The following is a 19,501-nucleotide window of genomic DNA, read 5'->3' as shown; positions in this document are numbered from 1 at the left end:
TGTGTGGGTTTTTCATTAAGAGTAATATTGAATCAACCTTAAGAAGTAATTTTGTTTCAAGAACAGGAAAGACCTAACATTAAAGATCACAATAAGCGCTACAGATGTGAGAATGCGAGATTTGTTGCTGCTGAGGTAGACGCTCTGGCTCTTTCTCTGCTGTCTGTAGAAATTGTTGTTAATTCTTAATTTGGGAACGGCAGAGACATGTTACAGGTTATAATATAATCCAAAAATCATGGCAACAAATTGTTTTTTAAGTCAGTTTAATACGTTTAATCAGTTGAAACGACTTTCACAGTCAATTTGATTCAACTTAACTCATATTTAACCGTTGCTTCTTGTCATTGTAGGCTTAGGCTACTTTTTTTAATGAATTTTAATGAATATACTAATTAATCAAATGAATATTATTTATTTTGTATTACATATTGTTCATTCATTTATTTTTAACACCGCACCCCCAGCACCCCCATTTTTTCGTGGGCTACACTCCAGGGGGTGCTGCAGCACCCTCAGCACCCCTACTTCCCGCGGTAATGTGTACGCCTGCATTAATTAGTCTAGATGAACACGTTCTTTTCAGAGATTTGGATCAGGAAGTGTGCTGAACTCACAACCTGAGGAAAGTGCCTGTCATAATGGGGTACTTTAATCAGCTGAAAAATGGACAACGCTGATTTTGAGCAAAATGTCATCTCGATATGTACAGGCCAAACAGAAGCTGATTAATTAACATCACATAATGATGTGACGTTATGTGCAAATTACAAATTATATCTGTAATTTGTTAATAATGGCATGTGAAATTACAAGCATTGATACTAATATAAAGTGTAGTTTTACACATTACCATTTAAAAGTTTGGGGTCAGTAATATTTTTATATTAATAACTATAATAAGTTTATCTATATAGCGCCTTTCCATAGCTCAAGGATGCTTAAATTAATGCTTTTATTCAGCAAGGATGCATTAAATTGATCTAAAGTGATGGTAAAGTACTTTACATTGTTACAAATATTTTCTATTCTACATAAATGTTGTTCTTTTGAACTTTCTATTTATTGAAGGATCCTAAAACTGGACTCAACCGTTGTAATACTCAACAGTTATTATGAATTGTTAAAATATTTCACAACATTACTGGTGATCTGAGAGACTTGTTTACTTGAAAACTCAACAGGTCATCAGTTGCATTGTGTTTGTAGAAAGCGTGTCAACTAGTTGGACTTTCTTAAAAAAAATCTCCTTGTTAGGACGATTATTGCAAGATAAATTAAGTGTTCATTAACATATGAGTGGCAGGAGAAAAGGTCTTAAAAAGCTTAAAATATTGTGTGCCTAAAAAGGAATTTAATCTGAATTAGTATTAAATAAGAAAAAAACCTTCAAAATAATAAACAAAACAAATAAAACTCGTGCCTCTGGCCTAATCACAGCCATGCTGATATAGAGCCAGTATCGCTCTCGTACACGAGTGATATTGCTCATTTATACAACAGTTCGTTCTGGTTCTCCAATCTGATTGGTTGAGAACCGTGAGATATTGTACTGGTATCGCTACAGGAACGCCCTTTCACAATTTTGTATCACTCCGCTTGTTCTAGCCGGGTATATGTTTTTTTTTAATTATTCACTGAGCTAATCGTAGAGTACGTTAGTTAATATAAGAAGAAACGTCTAGCTTCGCGGTCTCTCTCTCTCATTTGGATGCACGTCTTGCCGCATTGTTTCTCTCTTATAACCTCATTATTTCTCACTAATAACCTAACTGAAGCAGCACATGCCCTTGATACGAATTCTAAAAGTGACGCATGTTTAACTGTCAACTTGAGCTTTGAATCCGTGGCGGAAGGAAGTAGTTCCGCACAAAAGAGGGTTTTATTAGGCACTCCGTTGTTTCTTGTATAATTACACACATGTTCCGTCTAACTGTTGTATAAACGCAATATCACTCGAGTGATACCGGCTCTATATCAGCGGCTGTGATTGCCTCCGGTCCTGAGTGCAGGTCCAAAACAAACTGCCTCAGCTTTCCTGGAACCCTGTTCATACACACAAAGCATCATAAAACAGTCCAAAAAACAAACAACAACACGAGCAGCATCATTGATTTAATGAGTGAACAGATAAGACCCCAAGAGAGCCGACAGTCTCCAAAACCACAGCATTTTAACAAGATAATGACATCATCCGTACTGTCCCAGACGCCACCGACCCCCTGGACAATCAGCTGTATCAAAGACTGACCAGAGGCAGGCTGATAAGGCCCTTATTGGATAATAGGATATACAGAGTGCTTAATAAAATAAGGCATGCGCTGAATTATGATGCTTTCTGTCATGTACGGCCTCTGGTGTCATAAATAATTAATTACCTTTGAAAACTACGCTACTATGTTCACACATATTACAGCTATCAGTCAGGTGTTGCTAAATTAATTGGCATAACTGGCTGAGAGATGAAGCCCAAAGCCCATTCTCTATCACTCTCTCAGTGTGTGTTGCTGTGGGCCGAGTCTACAATCGTTGTTTAATTGGTAGTTGTCTGGAACAAGACATAACCTGCAGATAGGAGGCTCAAGGAATCACTGCAATAAATACACATGGACAAGTCCCATACTTACGCGAAGTCGCTGAATTCTGGGAAGACATACATGTGGCGGAAACTATCGATGGCAATTACAGGGCAGTCGGCGGGGGTCTTCTGAATGTGCAGCAGAGGGTGCCGGAACTTATCGCAATCGGCGTGAAGAAAATTGATAGAACCTGAGAGAAAAGGTCAATTTAGAGGTGTTGTAGATACTGACTGTCTAAACATCATTTTTGGCCATCAAAACTGTATTTGCATTAGGGATGTGAAAAAAAAAACGCATTTTCAAAACCGACTAGTTGGTGGGTTAATTAATTAATTTAATAATACATTACGATTAATTTATTAGTCAATCTTAAAGGGTTAGTTCACCCAAAAATGAAAATTCTGTCTGAAAATTAATTACTCACCCTCATGTCGTTCCAATCCCGCAAGACCTTTGTTCATCTTTGTTCATTCATGTTCAAGATATTTTTGATGAAATCCGAGAGCTTTCTGACCCTCCATAGACAGCAATGCAACTACCACGTTCAAGGCCCAGAGATGTAGCAAGGACATTGTTAAAATAGTCCATGTGACATCAGTGGTTCAACCGTAATTTTATGAAGCTACGAGAATACTTTTTACTTTTACTTATTTTTGTTTTCTTTGCACACAAAAAGTATTCTCGTAGATTCATAAAATTAAGTTTTAACCACGGATGTCACATGGACTATTTTAACAATGTCCTTACTACATTCCTGGGCCTTGAACATGGTAGTTGCGTTGCTGTCTATGCAGGGTCAGAAAGCTCTCGAATTTCATCAAAAATACCTGAATTTGTTTTCTGAAGATGAATGAAGGTCTTGGAACAATTTGAGGGTGAGTAATTTTCATTATTGGGTGAGCTATCCCTTTAAAGGGATTCACTGTCATACCATCCTAGATGTACAGTGGGGAAAATAATTATTTGATCCTGTAAGAATCTATAGTCTGCCCCGACCCAGATTCCACTCCACAAGTTAGCCAAAGAACATCTAAATGATTCAGAGAAGGCTTGGGAGAAAGTGCTGTTGTCACATGAGAACAAAATTGAACTCTTTGGCATCAACTCGACTTGCTGTGTTTGGAGGGAGAGAAATGCTGACTATGACCCCAAGAACACCATCCCTACAGTCAAGCATGGAGGTGGAAACATTATGCTTTGGGGCTGTTTCTCTGCTATGGGTACAGGATGACTTCACCGCATTGAAGGACCGATGGACAGGGCCATGCACCGTAAAATTCTGGATGAGAACCTCCTTCTCTCAGCCAGAACACTGAAGATGGGTCATGGATGATGGGTCTTCCAGCATGACAATTACCAAAAATACCGCCAAGGCAACAAAGGAGTGGCTCAAAAAGAAGCACATTAAGGTCATGGAGTGGCCTAGCCAGTCCCCAGACCTTAATTCTATAGAAAATCTGTGGAGTGAGCTGAAACTTTGAGTTGCCAAGAAACCTTAAGGATTTAGAGAGAATCTTTAAAGAGGAGTGGAACAAAATCCCTCCTGAGATGTGTGCAAACCTGGTGACCAACTACAAGACACGTCTTACCTCTGTGCTTGCCAACAAGAGTTTCTCCACCAAGTTTTGCTTGGGGATCAAATACTTATTTGACTCACTGAAATGCAAATCAATTTATAACCTTTGAACAGTGTTTTTTTTTCTGGATTTTTTGCTTGATATTCTCTCTATCCGTTAAAATAAACCTACCATAAAAATGATAGATCCTTCATTTCTTTATAAGTGGGCAAACTTACAAAATCAGTAGGGGATCAAATAATTATTTTCCCCACTGTACATGACTCTTTCTTCAACTGAACACAAATATTTGCATAAAAATAATCCATTACTATATTCCACATAATGGGAGTGTACATGACGAAGCTGATGCCTTAAAAACCACACAAAACAAACAGCGATAATCCATACGTGATAAAATCGATGTTTTCTGAAGTGAAATAAAAGAGTGTGTTTTTAAACTATAAACCATCACTACCGGTCAACTATCATAAGAGTGTTCACATGATGTAAACAACATTGCATTGTGAAAGTGTTGGTCCTATATGCTTCTCTGTCACTTTAACAACAATGCTTTTTTACATCATGCTTCACAACATACTGTGGTTATGTCAAGCGAACACACATATGACAGTTGCTCAGAAACCATAGATTATGGTTTAAAAAGGTCCACACACTTGCATTATATAGGCTTACAATACTTTTGGGAGAGGCAGCCCTGAACTCAGTACCATAGGGGCTTTCGCACCACGTAGTTCTAGGAACTCAGTTGAAGGAACTAGCCAGCAGGGTCATTCCTAGAGAACCAATTTCCCCCTCAGGCTATTTTCCTGGTTGCATTCGCACTGGCAGTCATGACCTAATGGTTAGAGAGTCAAACTTGTAACTCTAAGGTCGAGGGTTCGAGTCAACTGGTTAATGGAGGATGTTGTGATCTGAGCTGTTTTTGTTGTGTGTCGGGTTTCGATGGAATGTAAATGCACAATTTACACAATTGAAAGAGCATGAAAATCTGACTAAATCTCCTGACAACTTGCAGTGTTACATATCATCGAGGCTGAGAAAAGAGCACAATGCTACAGACAACAGGTAGCTAAATGCCATTATCGCTGTTTTCCATGTTTGTGGAGTAAATATTTTTAAAAAGGCTGGGGTGTTTCATATGCGTTTGGCCAATCAGTGTACATTTTCTTCACTGGTAGTTCCTATAGAACTGTTTCAGACCCTACTCTGAAGTAGGAGCTAATTTAGTTCCCCCAAACAGAGTTCCTAGAACTAAATACGTTCCTAGAGCATGCCAAAAAGCGGGTACTTCCGCCAATAGTTCTAGGAACTATGAAAAGGTTCCTCCAGTGCCAAAGCCCCTAATGTCTTGAAAAGCAATGCTGATGGTGTGAGCCGGTAAGAGGAAACCTGCAATGCATGACTCCATAGCCAAAGTGAATACATGTAAAGGTGCAAGTTCTATGAGTGGCTTTTATTAATTGTTTTATTTAATAGTTTTATTAAAATGATTAAATATTGACCCGCCCATGACCCTTTCTGATCCCTATGCATACCCTTTTCACTGATAAGCTGGCGAGCCACTTCTTGCTGAAATTTCTCCAGACTATCTGTGTCGTCCTTCTGATGGAAGAGGATCAGGAATGGGATGCCCTCCTCCGTCAGTTCCTTCACACACACACAAAAACAAATTCTAATCACAAACAGTAAAAAGTCCCATTTCTGTTATACAATATATTAGCACTGATGGAACATTTCTCTGATTTGAGGACCAGAAACAAAATGCGCTCTAATGAGTTTTGAGAGTGTGTAGGATGTTTGGGTGAAGTGCAGTTGGGCAGAGGTGGGTCAGTGGAGCAGATTGTGGAGAATCTGCCCAATCACCGAGCAACAGAGACCGAAGATATTCAAAACATGCGGTCAAGTAAATCAAAGAAAAAACCCACACCCACTAAAGGACATGGCATGCGGACGACTTTAAAACACAAACACACTTGAAACGTACACAGTCAGATGTGCTCGAGTGTGGGAAAAGTACACTGAGGGGGAGGGGACTTTTCTTATGCAAATGATGATATCGTTGTTCGACTGTTAGATGTACACAAATAACAAATGCAGACAAAAAGTACATGCGCTACCTCTTATACACACACAAAAAGATATTTTGAGAAAGGAAAGCATACCTCTCCATTTTCAAATGTGATTTCTCGGACAAGCGGCACACACTTGTCTTGTGTCCAGGTGTAGCTGAGGTCAAAATTTGTGAGTGAGCCCATGTAGACCATGTCAGGAGCATTCTCTCCCATTGGCTTATAAATAATATTATCACCACTGAACCGCTCAGGCTTAGAAACTTCCCTGTAAAAAACGAGAAAGGAATAGAAAAATGAGGTCAGACTGACTTGATTTAAGGTAAGGAAATTACAGGTGAATATTAGGGTAAACATTTTAACTAGGCCTAGTTGATATCACCATACTTCCCCAGTTGATTATTCACAGTACATTAAGACAACTTTTATATTACGTTTTCTCTAATGCTATGTGTAAATAAATACACAAACAATGCATTATCTAATAGAATATGCATTCATTTGCATAAATCTCAAGTACAAAAATCAGAATCTCAGTGCAGAGGAAAATATATGATTTGTAACTGACACAATCTACAGACACAAATAGATAAAGTGTACTAAAATAAACACTTAAATGTGTATTTTGGATGTTTTCTTTCCACTAGTCTGAAAGAATACATGTTATGAAAGCAAAATAGGCCAAAATCTCAAAACTGATCAGTACTGCCTGTAGTGTCTTGCCTTAGAGAAACAGCTCACCCAAACTGAAAATTCTGTCATTATTTATTCACACACTATACTCAACATTTTAAACCTATAGGTTTTTACCCCTTTCAAGGCCCAAGGGACTGGGACTTCCAGTGTCATTTCACTGGAAGATCGAATTATGACAAATTAATAAAAAATAAAAACATGAACTATTCACCCATGCATATAATAAAATCAGTAACATGCACTTAGAAAACAGGTTCTGTGAATTATCACGTCATGCTGACTTTAAGTATCTTAAGTGCTTCTCTTACCCAAAAGCTGCCAGGAAAACACAGTCATCTCTCAGGATGTTGGCCACTTTCTCATAAGTATGGTAATTGTCAGAGTCCCTTTTTTCAAAGTAACCAATGATGGTGCGTCTACTCCTCTGAAAGGGAAGGAAGGACATTGAGATGACACAGCGATCATTCTTAGTCACTGTACCTAAAAAGCACTTTGGGTAGACATTTTAATGTGCTACAGAAAGAAAACTGTATAGTATTGTGATTGTGAAACACTCACATCTATAGTGCTGATTTCCTCCAGATTTTCTATCGCTTTAATTGGATCCACTTTCTGCTGGCGGATGAAATCAGCGATGGCGGTCACTGACCTTTGAGCTCTGTATTCTCGCTTCATCATCATCCCATTCCTGAACAGCTTCAGTGTGGGGTATTTGCTTATCCTGTAGCGCTGGGCTATATCAGCTATCAGTGGAAACAAAAAATAACTCAATAACTCTTTTATATCAGCTAAACTACCATTCAAAGTTTGAGGTTGGTAATATTTGTATAAGTTTATTCAAGAAGATTCTTATGCTCACCTAGGCTGCATCATTTATTTGATCAGAAATACATTAAAAACAGTAATACTGTTTTTAACAAGATAATGGTTTTCTATTATGATGTATTTTAAAATGTAATTTATTCCTGTGATGTCTTCAGTGTCACACAATCCTTCAGAAATCATACTAATATGCTGATTTGCTGCTCAAGAAACATTTATTATTATTATCAATGTTGAAAACAGAAAAATATTTTTGTGGAAACTGTGGTCAACTTTTTCAGGATTCTTTGATGAATAGAAAGAACAGCATTTATGTGAAATAGTCTTTACTGTCATTGTTGGCCAATCTAGTTCATCACAGATGAATAAAAGTATTAACAGCTCTAAAAAAAAATCTAACTGACCCCAAGCTTTTGAATGGTAGTGAACGTTATAGATGTCATTTGAATATCTAAAGGTGTTTTTAAATCAATGAAACCCAACAGAATGAGGTGACATGACTTTTTCCGGTCACACTTATACATTAATATAATACATAGAAAGGTGAGTTTTAGGACCCAAATGTAGAAAAAACACTTCAACCTTGGGGATCCTTTGCACTTTGGAGAACAAAATATGGGTCAATCCATGAATATTTAGTTTTTTAGGTTATGAGAGAGAAAGATCAAAAGGTCAGAGGTCGTGGGTAGTCTCATTTTAAAGAGAAAGATGGACTCCAGTCAAAGTACAGAGCCAAAAAAGGGGAAAGAACTAAAGAAAGTAGAGAAAAAAGAAAGAGAGAAGGCAAGAAAGAAAGGGGGAGGGGCCGAGACATGAAAGTCAACTGATGTGGGGGGTAAATACTCCAAAGCCGATCGGCTGGAATCAGTAATGCTCCGTCTCTCGCTCACACACACCCACACTGTGGGGTATCTTTGAGCCGCCTTGACACAGAAGATGCAGTTTTGTCATTAAACCATCAAACACTTTACAAGACATCAATAATTCTGTTTAATTTGCTTTATCTCAAAGGCTAAACCAATGTGTGTGTGTGTGTGTGTGTGTGTGTATAAACTCACAGTGCTGGTCACAGTCCACCCGGGCAAACACCACCTGTGTAGTGTCTGGAAATTCTTCCCGCACTATATTGGACGCCTCCTCAAAGATGGGGTGGAGCATCTGACTGAAACGACACCTGCAGAAAATACACGCAAATAAAATTAGCTCAGTACTGGATACAGATACTTTAAATTACGAGATGCTAGTGCAAGTTTTTCTTTTTTCATTTCAGGTCTGTTCAATAAAATGTCATGTAAACCAGGCATAAGATAAACCTCTTCGTGCTGATATGAGATCCCACTACTTTGCATTTTGTTTAAAGTGTATTTTTCAGCTCCTATAAATGCTCACAATTTCTTTAAAAATGTTTTTGATTTTTATTCACTTTTTGACCATTTTACTATATCAATAAAGTGCTCTTTTCTCATTTTACTATAAGATCAATAAAGCTATTTGAACAATAATAATAATAATAATATTATTATCTAGGGGTGTAACAAGATATCGTGTCACAATATATCGCAATACAAAAATGCAACAATATGTATCATGGATAACGACAATATGTATTGTGTGTAGTTCACCCCAAAATGAAAGTTTAGACAGATTATATTAACATATAAACAATGATCCACATATTAAGAGCATATCAAATATTAAATTTGAACTTCCATGTTTATTGAATTCATTATTATTAATACATTAAAAATAAAATACATTATTTAATACAATACAATATATAAAACATTTTCAATGTACATAGTCAGGGACCGAATACAAGCATACATTTCTAACAATTCAGTATTTTTAGCTAAGCAGAATCAGGAATATTTCTATTTTGGTTAATGAGCAGTACTTTTTGCTAGCTGTTTATTATACGTCCTAGAACTAATAATCCAAAAAAATAACCCCTACCATTTTATTTTTTAACACAACAGTCTTGTGAGTGTATTGTATTGTGATATCAGTATTGTGTATCAAACTGAATCGTGTATCGTTACAACACTAATAACATCACCATCAAAAAGCTTTTTGTTATATCATCATCCTCAGGACAAGTCAACTTAGTTAAAGGGTTAGTTCACCCAAAAATGAAAATTAGCCTGTGTTTTACTCACCCTCGAAGCATCCTAGGTGTATGTGACTTTCTTCTTTCAGACGAATCCAATCGGAGTTATATTAAAAATTGTCCTGGCCCCTCCAAGCCTTACAATGGGGGTAAGCGGGTGTTCGGTTGTCAACAGTTCAGAAGATGTTAAATAAAGTGCGTGCATCCGTAATAGAACGTCCCTCACACGGCTCCGAGGGGTGAATAAAGGCCTCCTGTAGTGAATCCATGCGTTTTTGTAAGATAAATATCCATATTTCAAACGTAATAAACACTTTTCTCTCACTTCGTGATGACGTACGTCGGCGTAGCGTGATTAGTGACGAACGCGGAGACAAAACTAAACAAAACGCCGTTCACGAATTAGAAGCACAAAACGAGGATTTGTAAAGAAAAATGTCGGAGGATTTCGATATAAGCCAAGAGGACACTGGTTTTCCTTTGCTAAAGTAAGGAAACTTTGCTTCCTTTGCTCCTGCATTTCTCAGAGGCGCGCGCACGACGCATACGTCTTACATCATCCGCCTGAATGTCTTCCGCGTACCACAGTCAGCAGAAGTGAGAGAAAAGTGTTTATTACATTTGAAATATGGATATTTATCTTACAAAAACGCATGGATTCACTACAGGAGGCCTTTATTCACCCCCTGGAGCCATGTGAGGGACGTTTTATTATGGATGCGCGCACTTTATTTAACGTCTTCTGAGCTGTTAACAACCAACACCCCCTTACCCCATTGTAAGGCTTGGAGGGGCCAGGACAATTTTTAATATAACTCCGATTGGATTCGTCTGAAAGAAGAAAGTCACATACACCTAGGATGCTTCGAGGGTGAGTAAAACACAGGCTAATTTTCATTTTTGGGTGAACTAACCCTTTAAGTATTCTTGTCATCTACCCATATGGGGAACCAGCACACAAAGAAAATCAAGAACTCTCATGACCCTTTCTAACCAACACACATCTGGAACACTCACCAGTCTGCATAGAAGTTGACTAGAGCCACCCCTGCACTGTCTGTGGAGAGAAACATGTGGTTTAATTTCATTTGATCTGCTGCAATGACAAAGCACCATTAGATAACTCACACCCACGTTCACGACACAGGTGCAGTAACTGTCTGATTGAAACTACTGATGAAACAGCCTCCTTCAAAGGCACAAATAAACAGGGTAGGAACTCACTGAGGATGTCATCGATGTTTCCAGCATCCAGACTGGTGATCTCTCCTCGTCCTGGAGTATACAGACCTGTTACCTGCCAACAATAGAGGTGGTTCATTGGTAAACTGTTTGTATGCCAGTAACAGTGATAAACCATTATCTTTGGACAGTCATATTGATCATCTATAATCTTATACAAAACACCTGCTTTAATGCAGGGTCGAAAATGAAAACTAGACAAGCCTTCAGTTAAGAAATAATTGGAATAAGCTGAATTATTAGTGATGTAAGCAATTCAAATATAGATATACAAACGGTCTATTAAACATCTGTTGAGACTCATGCATCATTTTAAAACCTCAACTAAAATTATTACCATAACTTTGTTTAGAATGCCTTTTTTTTCTTTTGCAGAACTGTGTGTGGCATTTGAAATATTTCTTGAATTAAGTCAACAACACGGAAATATGGGGAACACAAATCACAGAGCATTTTTAAGTTTGGACCCTTTAAGGTTTCTTACAAATAGGGATGTAATGATTCACTCAACTCACGAATCGATTCACGATTTTGATTTCACGATTCGATTCACGATTTTTTAAAATATATTTAAAAAAAAAATTAGATTTAGGACAAATTATAAATTAAATGTGTCCTTTTATTATTGCTTGGACAAAATGCTGGAAAGTTGCTAAATCTAGTGCTAAAGTCGCGCTCGTGTGTGTGTGAGACGCGGGAGCTGATGGCAAGGGGCGGTGGATATTTGTGGCGGTCAATGTGGATATTGTGGATGAGTTCTTCTGCGTCTTCACGTTCTATTAGTTTTACAGCTTCAGTTTCGGAACTTTCAGGCTTAGTAACACATACAGCTGTTCCCTCACCACAGTGCAACACCCCTTTCAAACAGTGTCGCGTTCCGAACGTTGTTTAAGTGACATATACCAGTATTGCGGTATTTTCAAAATTCATATCATAACAAAAATAAAAACCGGTATTCGGTATGAACCGGTATACCGCCCAGCACTGGTTTGACTTCAGTTTGGTGAAACTATACATAAAAATATCTGCATGAAACAAACAGCAAAGGAGCTGAATGAGACGCAGATTCACTCTCTGCCAGCAGGTGGCGCTTAAAGCGTTTCCTTGGTTTCCACTGTAAACAAAGCAGCGCTGCACTTATGAACTTTAATATGCATCATACAAAGGCAAGATGAAAAGAAAAAATACCATCTAAACTTTTCTAAAGACAGTAAGTTCCCCTCAGACATACAGTCATATAAACTACTACCCCTAAATGAATCGCGATTTGTTTAGCATCTCAACCGATTTGAATCGTCACATATTTGAATCGATTTTCAACCAGCTTGCGGTTAATCGTTACATCCCGACTTACAAATAAATAACGGTTTCTTTTTTTATAAAAAGTAAACAAATAAACAAACAAATACTGCACATGGAACTTTGGAATGGTCCTTAAGACACGAACAGTTACAGGCAGTAAAAAATGAAGGTAAAAAGTTTTTATACCCCAATTTTGTTAAATTAATCAATTTCTGTCCACCAAATGTCTGTGAAACTTGTTCAGTTTACGTCACAGTTGTTAAATATATTTATGTTCATACAAATATAACTGAGCAAAGTACCAAAGGACTGAAAAGGGAAACCTTATGCGAATAACATCACCATCGAATTAGCATTAAACAAAACACATATGCAAATATCAAAAAGCAGACTGGGATGTCGTTTATTTGAATGACAAACAGGAAAACTGATGCTATCAGTCCAGGCAAACTCATTAAAGAACTAACACGTCATTCATAGATAAAAATTTCTGAGAGAAATGGGATATTAATTGACAAATGGAAAGTGAATCTTTGCTGACCTGTTCCATCTGACTATAGTGTGGCAGTTTGTAAAGCCCATTTGAAGTGTGCAACTCTATTGCTGCTAACTTCTATTGAATTTTACTTCATCTTTGCATCTATCCACACCATATTATATTAAATAATCATTACCCTATTGCTAAATAAGTAAAAGCAAAATGTGCTTGAAACAATTGTGGCAGTCGAGCCTATATTTAATTATCTATCATATTGATTCTTATTGATTTACCACTGGACTCTTAGATTAAAGTAGGGCTGCACGATTATGACAAAAATCATAATTGTCGATTATTCCTTTGAAATTGTATGCGATTATTAATTACGATTATCACAATTTAAACAAGCTGAAAACACTCTAACTGAAAAACTTTTATTGCTTTTCTATAGTCCTAAGCCTCAAATGTCATATGTACATTGGTTTGGTTTCTTCTTTAAATAATAAAAAAAATAAAAAATATGCATGGTATTATAATGTTATATTAAAACTAAAATTAAAACAATGGGAAAACTCTTACAATAACCTGTAGAAAGAAAAAAAACACATCTTAAGGACGCAGAATAACATAAGTGGACTTTAAACGATTAATTGCTGCTTTGAACGATTACGTAATTGTGGCATCCGTAATTGTAATCACGATTAGAAATTAGATTAATTGTGCAGCCCTAGATTAAAGATTAAAGTCTAGTGTCTAGTAGCTATAAGAATGAGTCCTAAGTCTCTTATCAACAAAAGATGTTTTACCTAAGATATCCTTTTGAAACAAATCATTTTCTATTTCTCAATTTTTTCCCAAAAGCCCCCTTTAATAGGAAAGTACATTTAAGCCTCACTGTTACTTAGAAACAGTGAAAACTGATAAACTCCCATAATCTAATCTAACTGTGATCATTGTGCAGTGCACTTTAAATTCCAATCACATACTACTACTCAAATAAGGGAATTTTGATAAAATAAAGAAAAGCTTTTTGCTTAAATGAACATATATACACAGACATAGCCATGTCATATCATAGCCATGTCTGTCTGATATATGTGCAATACACATCATTTTTATACTAAATTAATAGTATTACCATATTTTTGTAATAATACTACTACCACATAATGTACTTTAATATTTAGAGCATTTTAGTCATATCTACACACATATTACTTGCTTAGACTTGTAAGACTTACATTATTATTTAAATGTTAAAATGTTACATTAAATGTTACATTATATTCATAATATACATATTATATGTTTACAATTTCAGTTCATAAATGGTGTCTTAAGATATATGTGGATTACGCAAGCACTGTAACTGACATGAGCAAAACACACAATTAATTTATTTTATCATAACAATTACTTGCAGAAAAAAGTTCCATAATTGTGACAGACTTGCCTTTCTGTAACATAAAAAACAACGTAACGAAATGTAGTTTGGACTTTTGCCATTTTACTCTGAAACGATCATATCACTACCAAAGTTCATTGAAGCTAAGTAACGTGGCTATCTAACATATGTGATAAATGGATTTGATAATGCCACATGTTAAAGAGGTTGGCTGGCTGGATGAGTCTGCTGTTCCTGTTTGATTCACTGCATCAAAGATAGCCTGAAGACAGGTATAATGCTATACTACAGACATCTTTACCCCTCCTTAAATAAACACTGTGAGACAGACTAACTTGACAAGTACACTGTGAACGGCAAGACTGACTGAATGCAAATTATATGATGCAGAGCTCCTCACACTAGCCGTCTTAAAGTCCATGATCGAATACTGAGACTATAATAGGAAGAAAAAAACATTCAGAACTAAACAATATCAAACACACACACACACACACCGAGGCATATGTGATCCTCCTCAACAAAACTGGCATCTGCTAAACAACACTGCCTAAATTCACTGGCAAATCTCTCAGACAACTCAAGTCTCCAACTGTCACAACACAGCCACAGAAACTAAACAAACACACGGCTCCACATGGGCTGATCTCAACCGCTCGGATCGCAAAGTACAAAATCACAGCTAGACCCAACATATGGCGTGTTTTCGGTAAACAAATTTGGACACATGCATATCCATTTCTTAACGAGATTCATCACAAAGAGTTTCCCAGCTCTAATATGGGGGGTTTCTACTCAGACAAACAAACAGGTTTCATCAGCAGGTTCTACAAGTAAATTAACATTTTTAGAGTCCAGTTCCACTGAGTATTTTTCAATTGTATGCTGCAGTCTCAGTTCATAGGTAAAGCTGCAAGTACAGGGTTGTTGAAAGAATTAAGGTCCATTCACACAAAGAATGACCGGTCCACACCAATAAAATTCAATAAAAATTCAATACAATTCTGTATATTATTAAAGCTCACTGCAGATGATCTGCTGCTTTAAATGCTTGAGCTTTTTAAAATTGTAAACTTAAAATTGCTCTGACAATGATTCATACTATTGTTCCAGCTGTGGTTTGGACTTCACAATTCTCACAGAATTAAAATGATATAGTTATAACTTATAGTTACCGTCCTTGGTGAGAATGGGCCTTTACTTTTATATACATTTTTATGGTTCACCAACGTAAACATTTTGATTGCTGTTATGCAAAAATTACTTTTATTTAAAGATGGCATGAAATGAAAGTTCACCCTATTTATTTTCTATATGCATGCTATAGATATTTTCTTTTTGAGAATCTGTTACACTCGAGTGTACGTAAAAATATGGAAGATATTATATGTCGCTACTTACTTTAAATATGTCATCAAAGTAGTGTTATGTAGCTAGTAGACGTGTGAGAATGACTTGTGATAACATTTATTAAAATGGGTTGAAATCATAAATCAGTAATGCTTCACACTGTTTTTTCACCCTTATCAGGCAAAAGTGGGTTTATGTAGTTATTGCTATCATGAAGTTGCTTTGATACTATATCAGAGTGAGGAATGAACTATATCACACAATTATGCACTGTGACATAAAATGAGTTGGGATTACAAGCATTTTAACTCATGTTATTGAAATGATTAATAAAAGACAAACAGAAGCTCTCAGAGGTCAATCACAAGCTAACTACCTCTGCTCTGAGGTGATAGATATTACTTTCACAAAGGAAAAAAAGACCAAATGTCAAAACATTTATGATCATGAACCAGTATGCTGGCCCTACTAAAATACAACCCAAGAGCAATTAAAAGCTTGTTTAAATGTACCACACAGGCAGCAAGGATACCGCTGCTGTGGTTTTCACATCATGCTGTGCTGCGCGGAGCAGCGCGGGTCACTTCCGGGTTGACAGCCAATAGGATTCGGCCACAACAGAGACGTTCACCAACCGGTTTCTTCACTGCAAAGTCGGATGAAATGAATACCAAAATGTCCCTCTCTTTACTTTAGGACTATAAAGATCACTGTTGACACCTGATAATTCTATCGTTCCTATTGTAAAACCCGATTTCAAGCGCTTAATTCATTTGTTAAAGGACTTTCCGTATTGAATAGGCTCACATTAAACGCTGTCACAACTATGAATGAGAGTAAGATACTTGTAAGCACCTCAAACATTTGTTTATTCCAACAAGTTGCAGTTATCATTTAAAACCCGTGCAAAGTTCCCAAACTTGCGTTGTTAATGACGTGGTGCCTTCTTATTCATCTACACTACACTACACTAGAGAGCAAAACTCTCCTGGCCCTTTCAACACTGTATTTGAAACTGCTTAAAATAAAGGTTGTATGATTGAATGACTCTTAGTTTGCTTGCAAACACTCTAAATTAATCATATAAGTTGGCATGTTTATATGAGAGTGTGGTTATACATTAAATGGGAATAGTTGGCCAACAGACTATAAACTCTCAAAACGTCCCATACTTGCAGCTGCAAGTCCGGTCACTCTAATAGCTGGTTAGCCACATTAGCCAGCTGTCTAGCACTTTCTGCAGCTAACCTACATTCATCACAGGCCATTAAACCTATTGACATATTCAGAAGTGACATAGTTAAAGTCACCCGTTCTTCCAAATCTGGAGACCTTATTATAATAACCCGTTAATTACCGATGTAAATCAAGAGCATCACATCCAAGTCCATAAAACCCTTCCAATAGCTAGCGTTATATGAGCTAGCTATTGCAAGTAAACCTGGAGAAGAGTGTTACTGAAAGAGCACGGGATTACTCAGCCACATACCAGCAGGAGGGTGAAGTAGTGCAGTTCGGGAGTGGGTATTATTGATGATAATTTCATTGTATAGTGGTGTTGGTTGAGGTTGCGATGTTGTCGAATCTTGCCAGTCTCTCGACACCACCTCCTTCTCTGCTGCAGGAAACAGGCAGTACATACAGCCAGGACTACGGGAACTGTGATTCCGGGTTTTCTGGAATTGTGGGAAATGTAGTTTTCTACTGGGACGGGAGTCGTTAAGTCAACTAGGTTGTGTTTCTTAAAAAACTACAAATCCCTTTAAAGGCCGTTTGGTGAGAATGTGGCCTATGGTATTTGTAGTTTTCTTTACATACGTGGCCAGATGTGTTTGCGGTCTCAAGATGTTTTGGAGTATCATTGACCAAGAGCGGGACTGAAGTTACGAAAAGTATGAAAACAGCAAAAATACCGCAGGGAAAAGTTGGAAAAGTTAGAAAAGTTCGTGATGTTTAAAGTCAGAGATGGAATTGTGTTTCACATTGAATGTGGTAAGTTGCATCATCGTTTCCCAGCTGTATAACGGGAATTTTATTGTGTTTAGCAATCAAGCTACATGCAAACACTTTCAAAGTTATACATTATTTATTATATGAATCGCTGACACAGTCATTTGTTGTTGTTGAAGTATTATTACAGCAGTTATGTTACTATGTTTGCATTTGATAAAATGGTTTAATTTGCAGCTTGGAGACAAAGTGTTCATGAAGATGTCAGTGATTTCTGCCGCTGATTCATATACTTTACTTTGTTTTAGTGATTTATCTACAAATCCAAACCCACCACGTTCAACCTAAATAAACAAACTGTCAACACAGTTGTTTAGGCACAGTGTACATTAGTTTGAAAAAAGTGCGAGGTGGAAAAATGTAGGGCTGTGTATTGGCAAGAATCTGGCGATACGATACGTATCATGATACAGGGGTTGCGATACGATATGTTGCGATACTGTAAGCAAGGCCATATATTGGGATATTTCTTCTTTTAGGAATAGGATATATTTTAGGAAAGCTGTCATTAAGAACACACCACCATATGCAAACCTTAGCAATAAATAAATAAATACAAATAATTTAACCAGAACACAGTGGGATCTGCATTTGCAATAATCAGCAGTGTTGGGGAAAGTTACTTTTAAAAGTAATGCATTACAATATTGCATTACTCCCTAAAAAAAGTAACTAATTACGTTACTTCGTTACTTTTTATGGAAAGTAATGTGTTATATTACTTTTGTACTTTACTAGTTACTTGAAAAAAGTAATCTGATTACGTAACTCGCATTACTTGTAACGAGTTACCCCCAACACTGATAATCAGTCCCTGTAACATTCAGCGTTATTGAACCACTTTTTGTGCAGTACGAGTCAAGGGGGAAAAATGAAAGGATCCTTTAGTAAAATGTATAGTATGTATTTTTATAAAAAGACCATATATATTTTTAGACCCTGCTTTAAATGTTCACAGTTTAAGTTTACAATTGTAACATACAATGTCATAACATTTTGATCTGAACAAAAGAATTACATCTGCTTAATATCAATGAAAAATAAAGGGCTTGCAGGATTCTTAAAAAAAAAAAAACATTTTAAAACAATAAAAGAAATACAGATGTTAAACATTCTCAGAACCTTTCCACTTGGATTTCACAGGTTTTTCAGTTTGTATTTATGTTCCGCTAGGAATCGCAGAGACCGTGACGTGAGCACCACTCCAACTGCACAAAACGTCTCAGGTTACTATCGTAACCTCGGTTCCCTGAGAGCGGGAACGAGACAGATGACTCACAGCTCATTTCTCCGTCACTGTAAGTTACTGAAACCACACGAAAACACGCAACACATGGTAGCCACGCGTTTGTGCAGCAGAGCGGCTTTCTCTCGCACTGTATGATGTAACAGACAACTAGTTATCCAGTTCCCTCTCGAGCTTTCACGAGACATCACGGAGACATTTCTCCGTTATAGGAACTCCTTCCCTTCCAACCTTTCCTGAAGTCCTATTGGCTCACGCCAGTCCAAATGACTGGCCAAATGTCGCGAAGTATGCAAATCGCATGCAAATACTGACGCGCTCGAGAGGCAGTATAAAATGCGGTGCACGCGACGTCAGAATCTGATACTGAACGCCGCTTATCTGGTCGAGCAGCGAACACGGCGACCTCCGTGATGTCTCTTTCCCGCTCTCAGGGAACCGAGGTTACGATAGTAACCGGAGACATTCCGTCTCGAGCTTTCACGAGACATCACGGAGACATTTCTCCATTATGAGAACGATATTCAATCCCGCCGTGAGAGAGGCTACGAGCAGCCTTTACAAGTCACATACTCAGCGAAGATAGCACAAACAATTCCCACAACCACTAGCGAC

At 37.2% G+C, this 19,501-nt stretch overlaps 1 protein-coding gene and 1 long non-coding RNA gene across 2 annotated transcripts in view; one reads left to right on the top strand and one right to left on the bottom strand.

Annotated features, from left to right (window-relative positions):
* Positions 1 to 1,985: 1,985 nt before the first annotated feature.
* erp44 (endoplasmic reticulum protein 44) lies at positions 1,986 to 17,265 on the bottom strand (the record flags this gene model as incomplete). The annotated part of the gene is made up of 10 exons (XM_016488084.1): positions 17,120 to 17,265; positions 11,078 to 11,150; positions 10,871 to 10,910; positions 8,805 to 8,920; positions 7,483 to 7,667; positions 7,233 to 7,348; positions 6,322 to 6,496; positions 5,695 to 5,806; positions 2,628 to 2,769; positions 1,986 to 2,046 (listed from the first exon to the last, which is right to left on the bottom strand). Coding segments are annotated over exons 1-10 (1,077 nt in total), but the record flags the coding sequence as incomplete, so codon positions are not given.
* Positions 17,266 to 17,466: 201 nt separating this feature from the next.
* The window catches only part of LOC107689895 (uncharacterized), a 23,310-nt gene continuing 21,275 nt past the window's right edge, over positions 17,467 to 19,501 (top strand). Inside the window, exon 1 of the long non-coding RNA XR_001634377.1 lies at positions 17,467 to 17,622. This is a non-coding gene — a long non-coding RNA (uncharacterized LOC107689895). The remainder of the gene's footprint in view (positions 17,623 to 19,501) is intronic.

This window comes from Sinocyclocheilus anshuiensis, unplaced genomic scaffold, assembly GCF_001515605.1.
Source record: "Sinocyclocheilus anshuiensis isolate Anshui unplaced genomic scaffold, SAMN03320099.WGS_v1.1 scaffold1239, whole genome shotgun sequence".
Taxonomy (NCBI): Eukaryota; Metazoa; Chordata; class Actinopteri; order Cypriniformes; family Cyprinidae; genus Sinocyclocheilus; species Sinocyclocheilus anshuiensis.
This window is presented reverse-complemented; position numbering and strand designations above follow the sequence as displayed.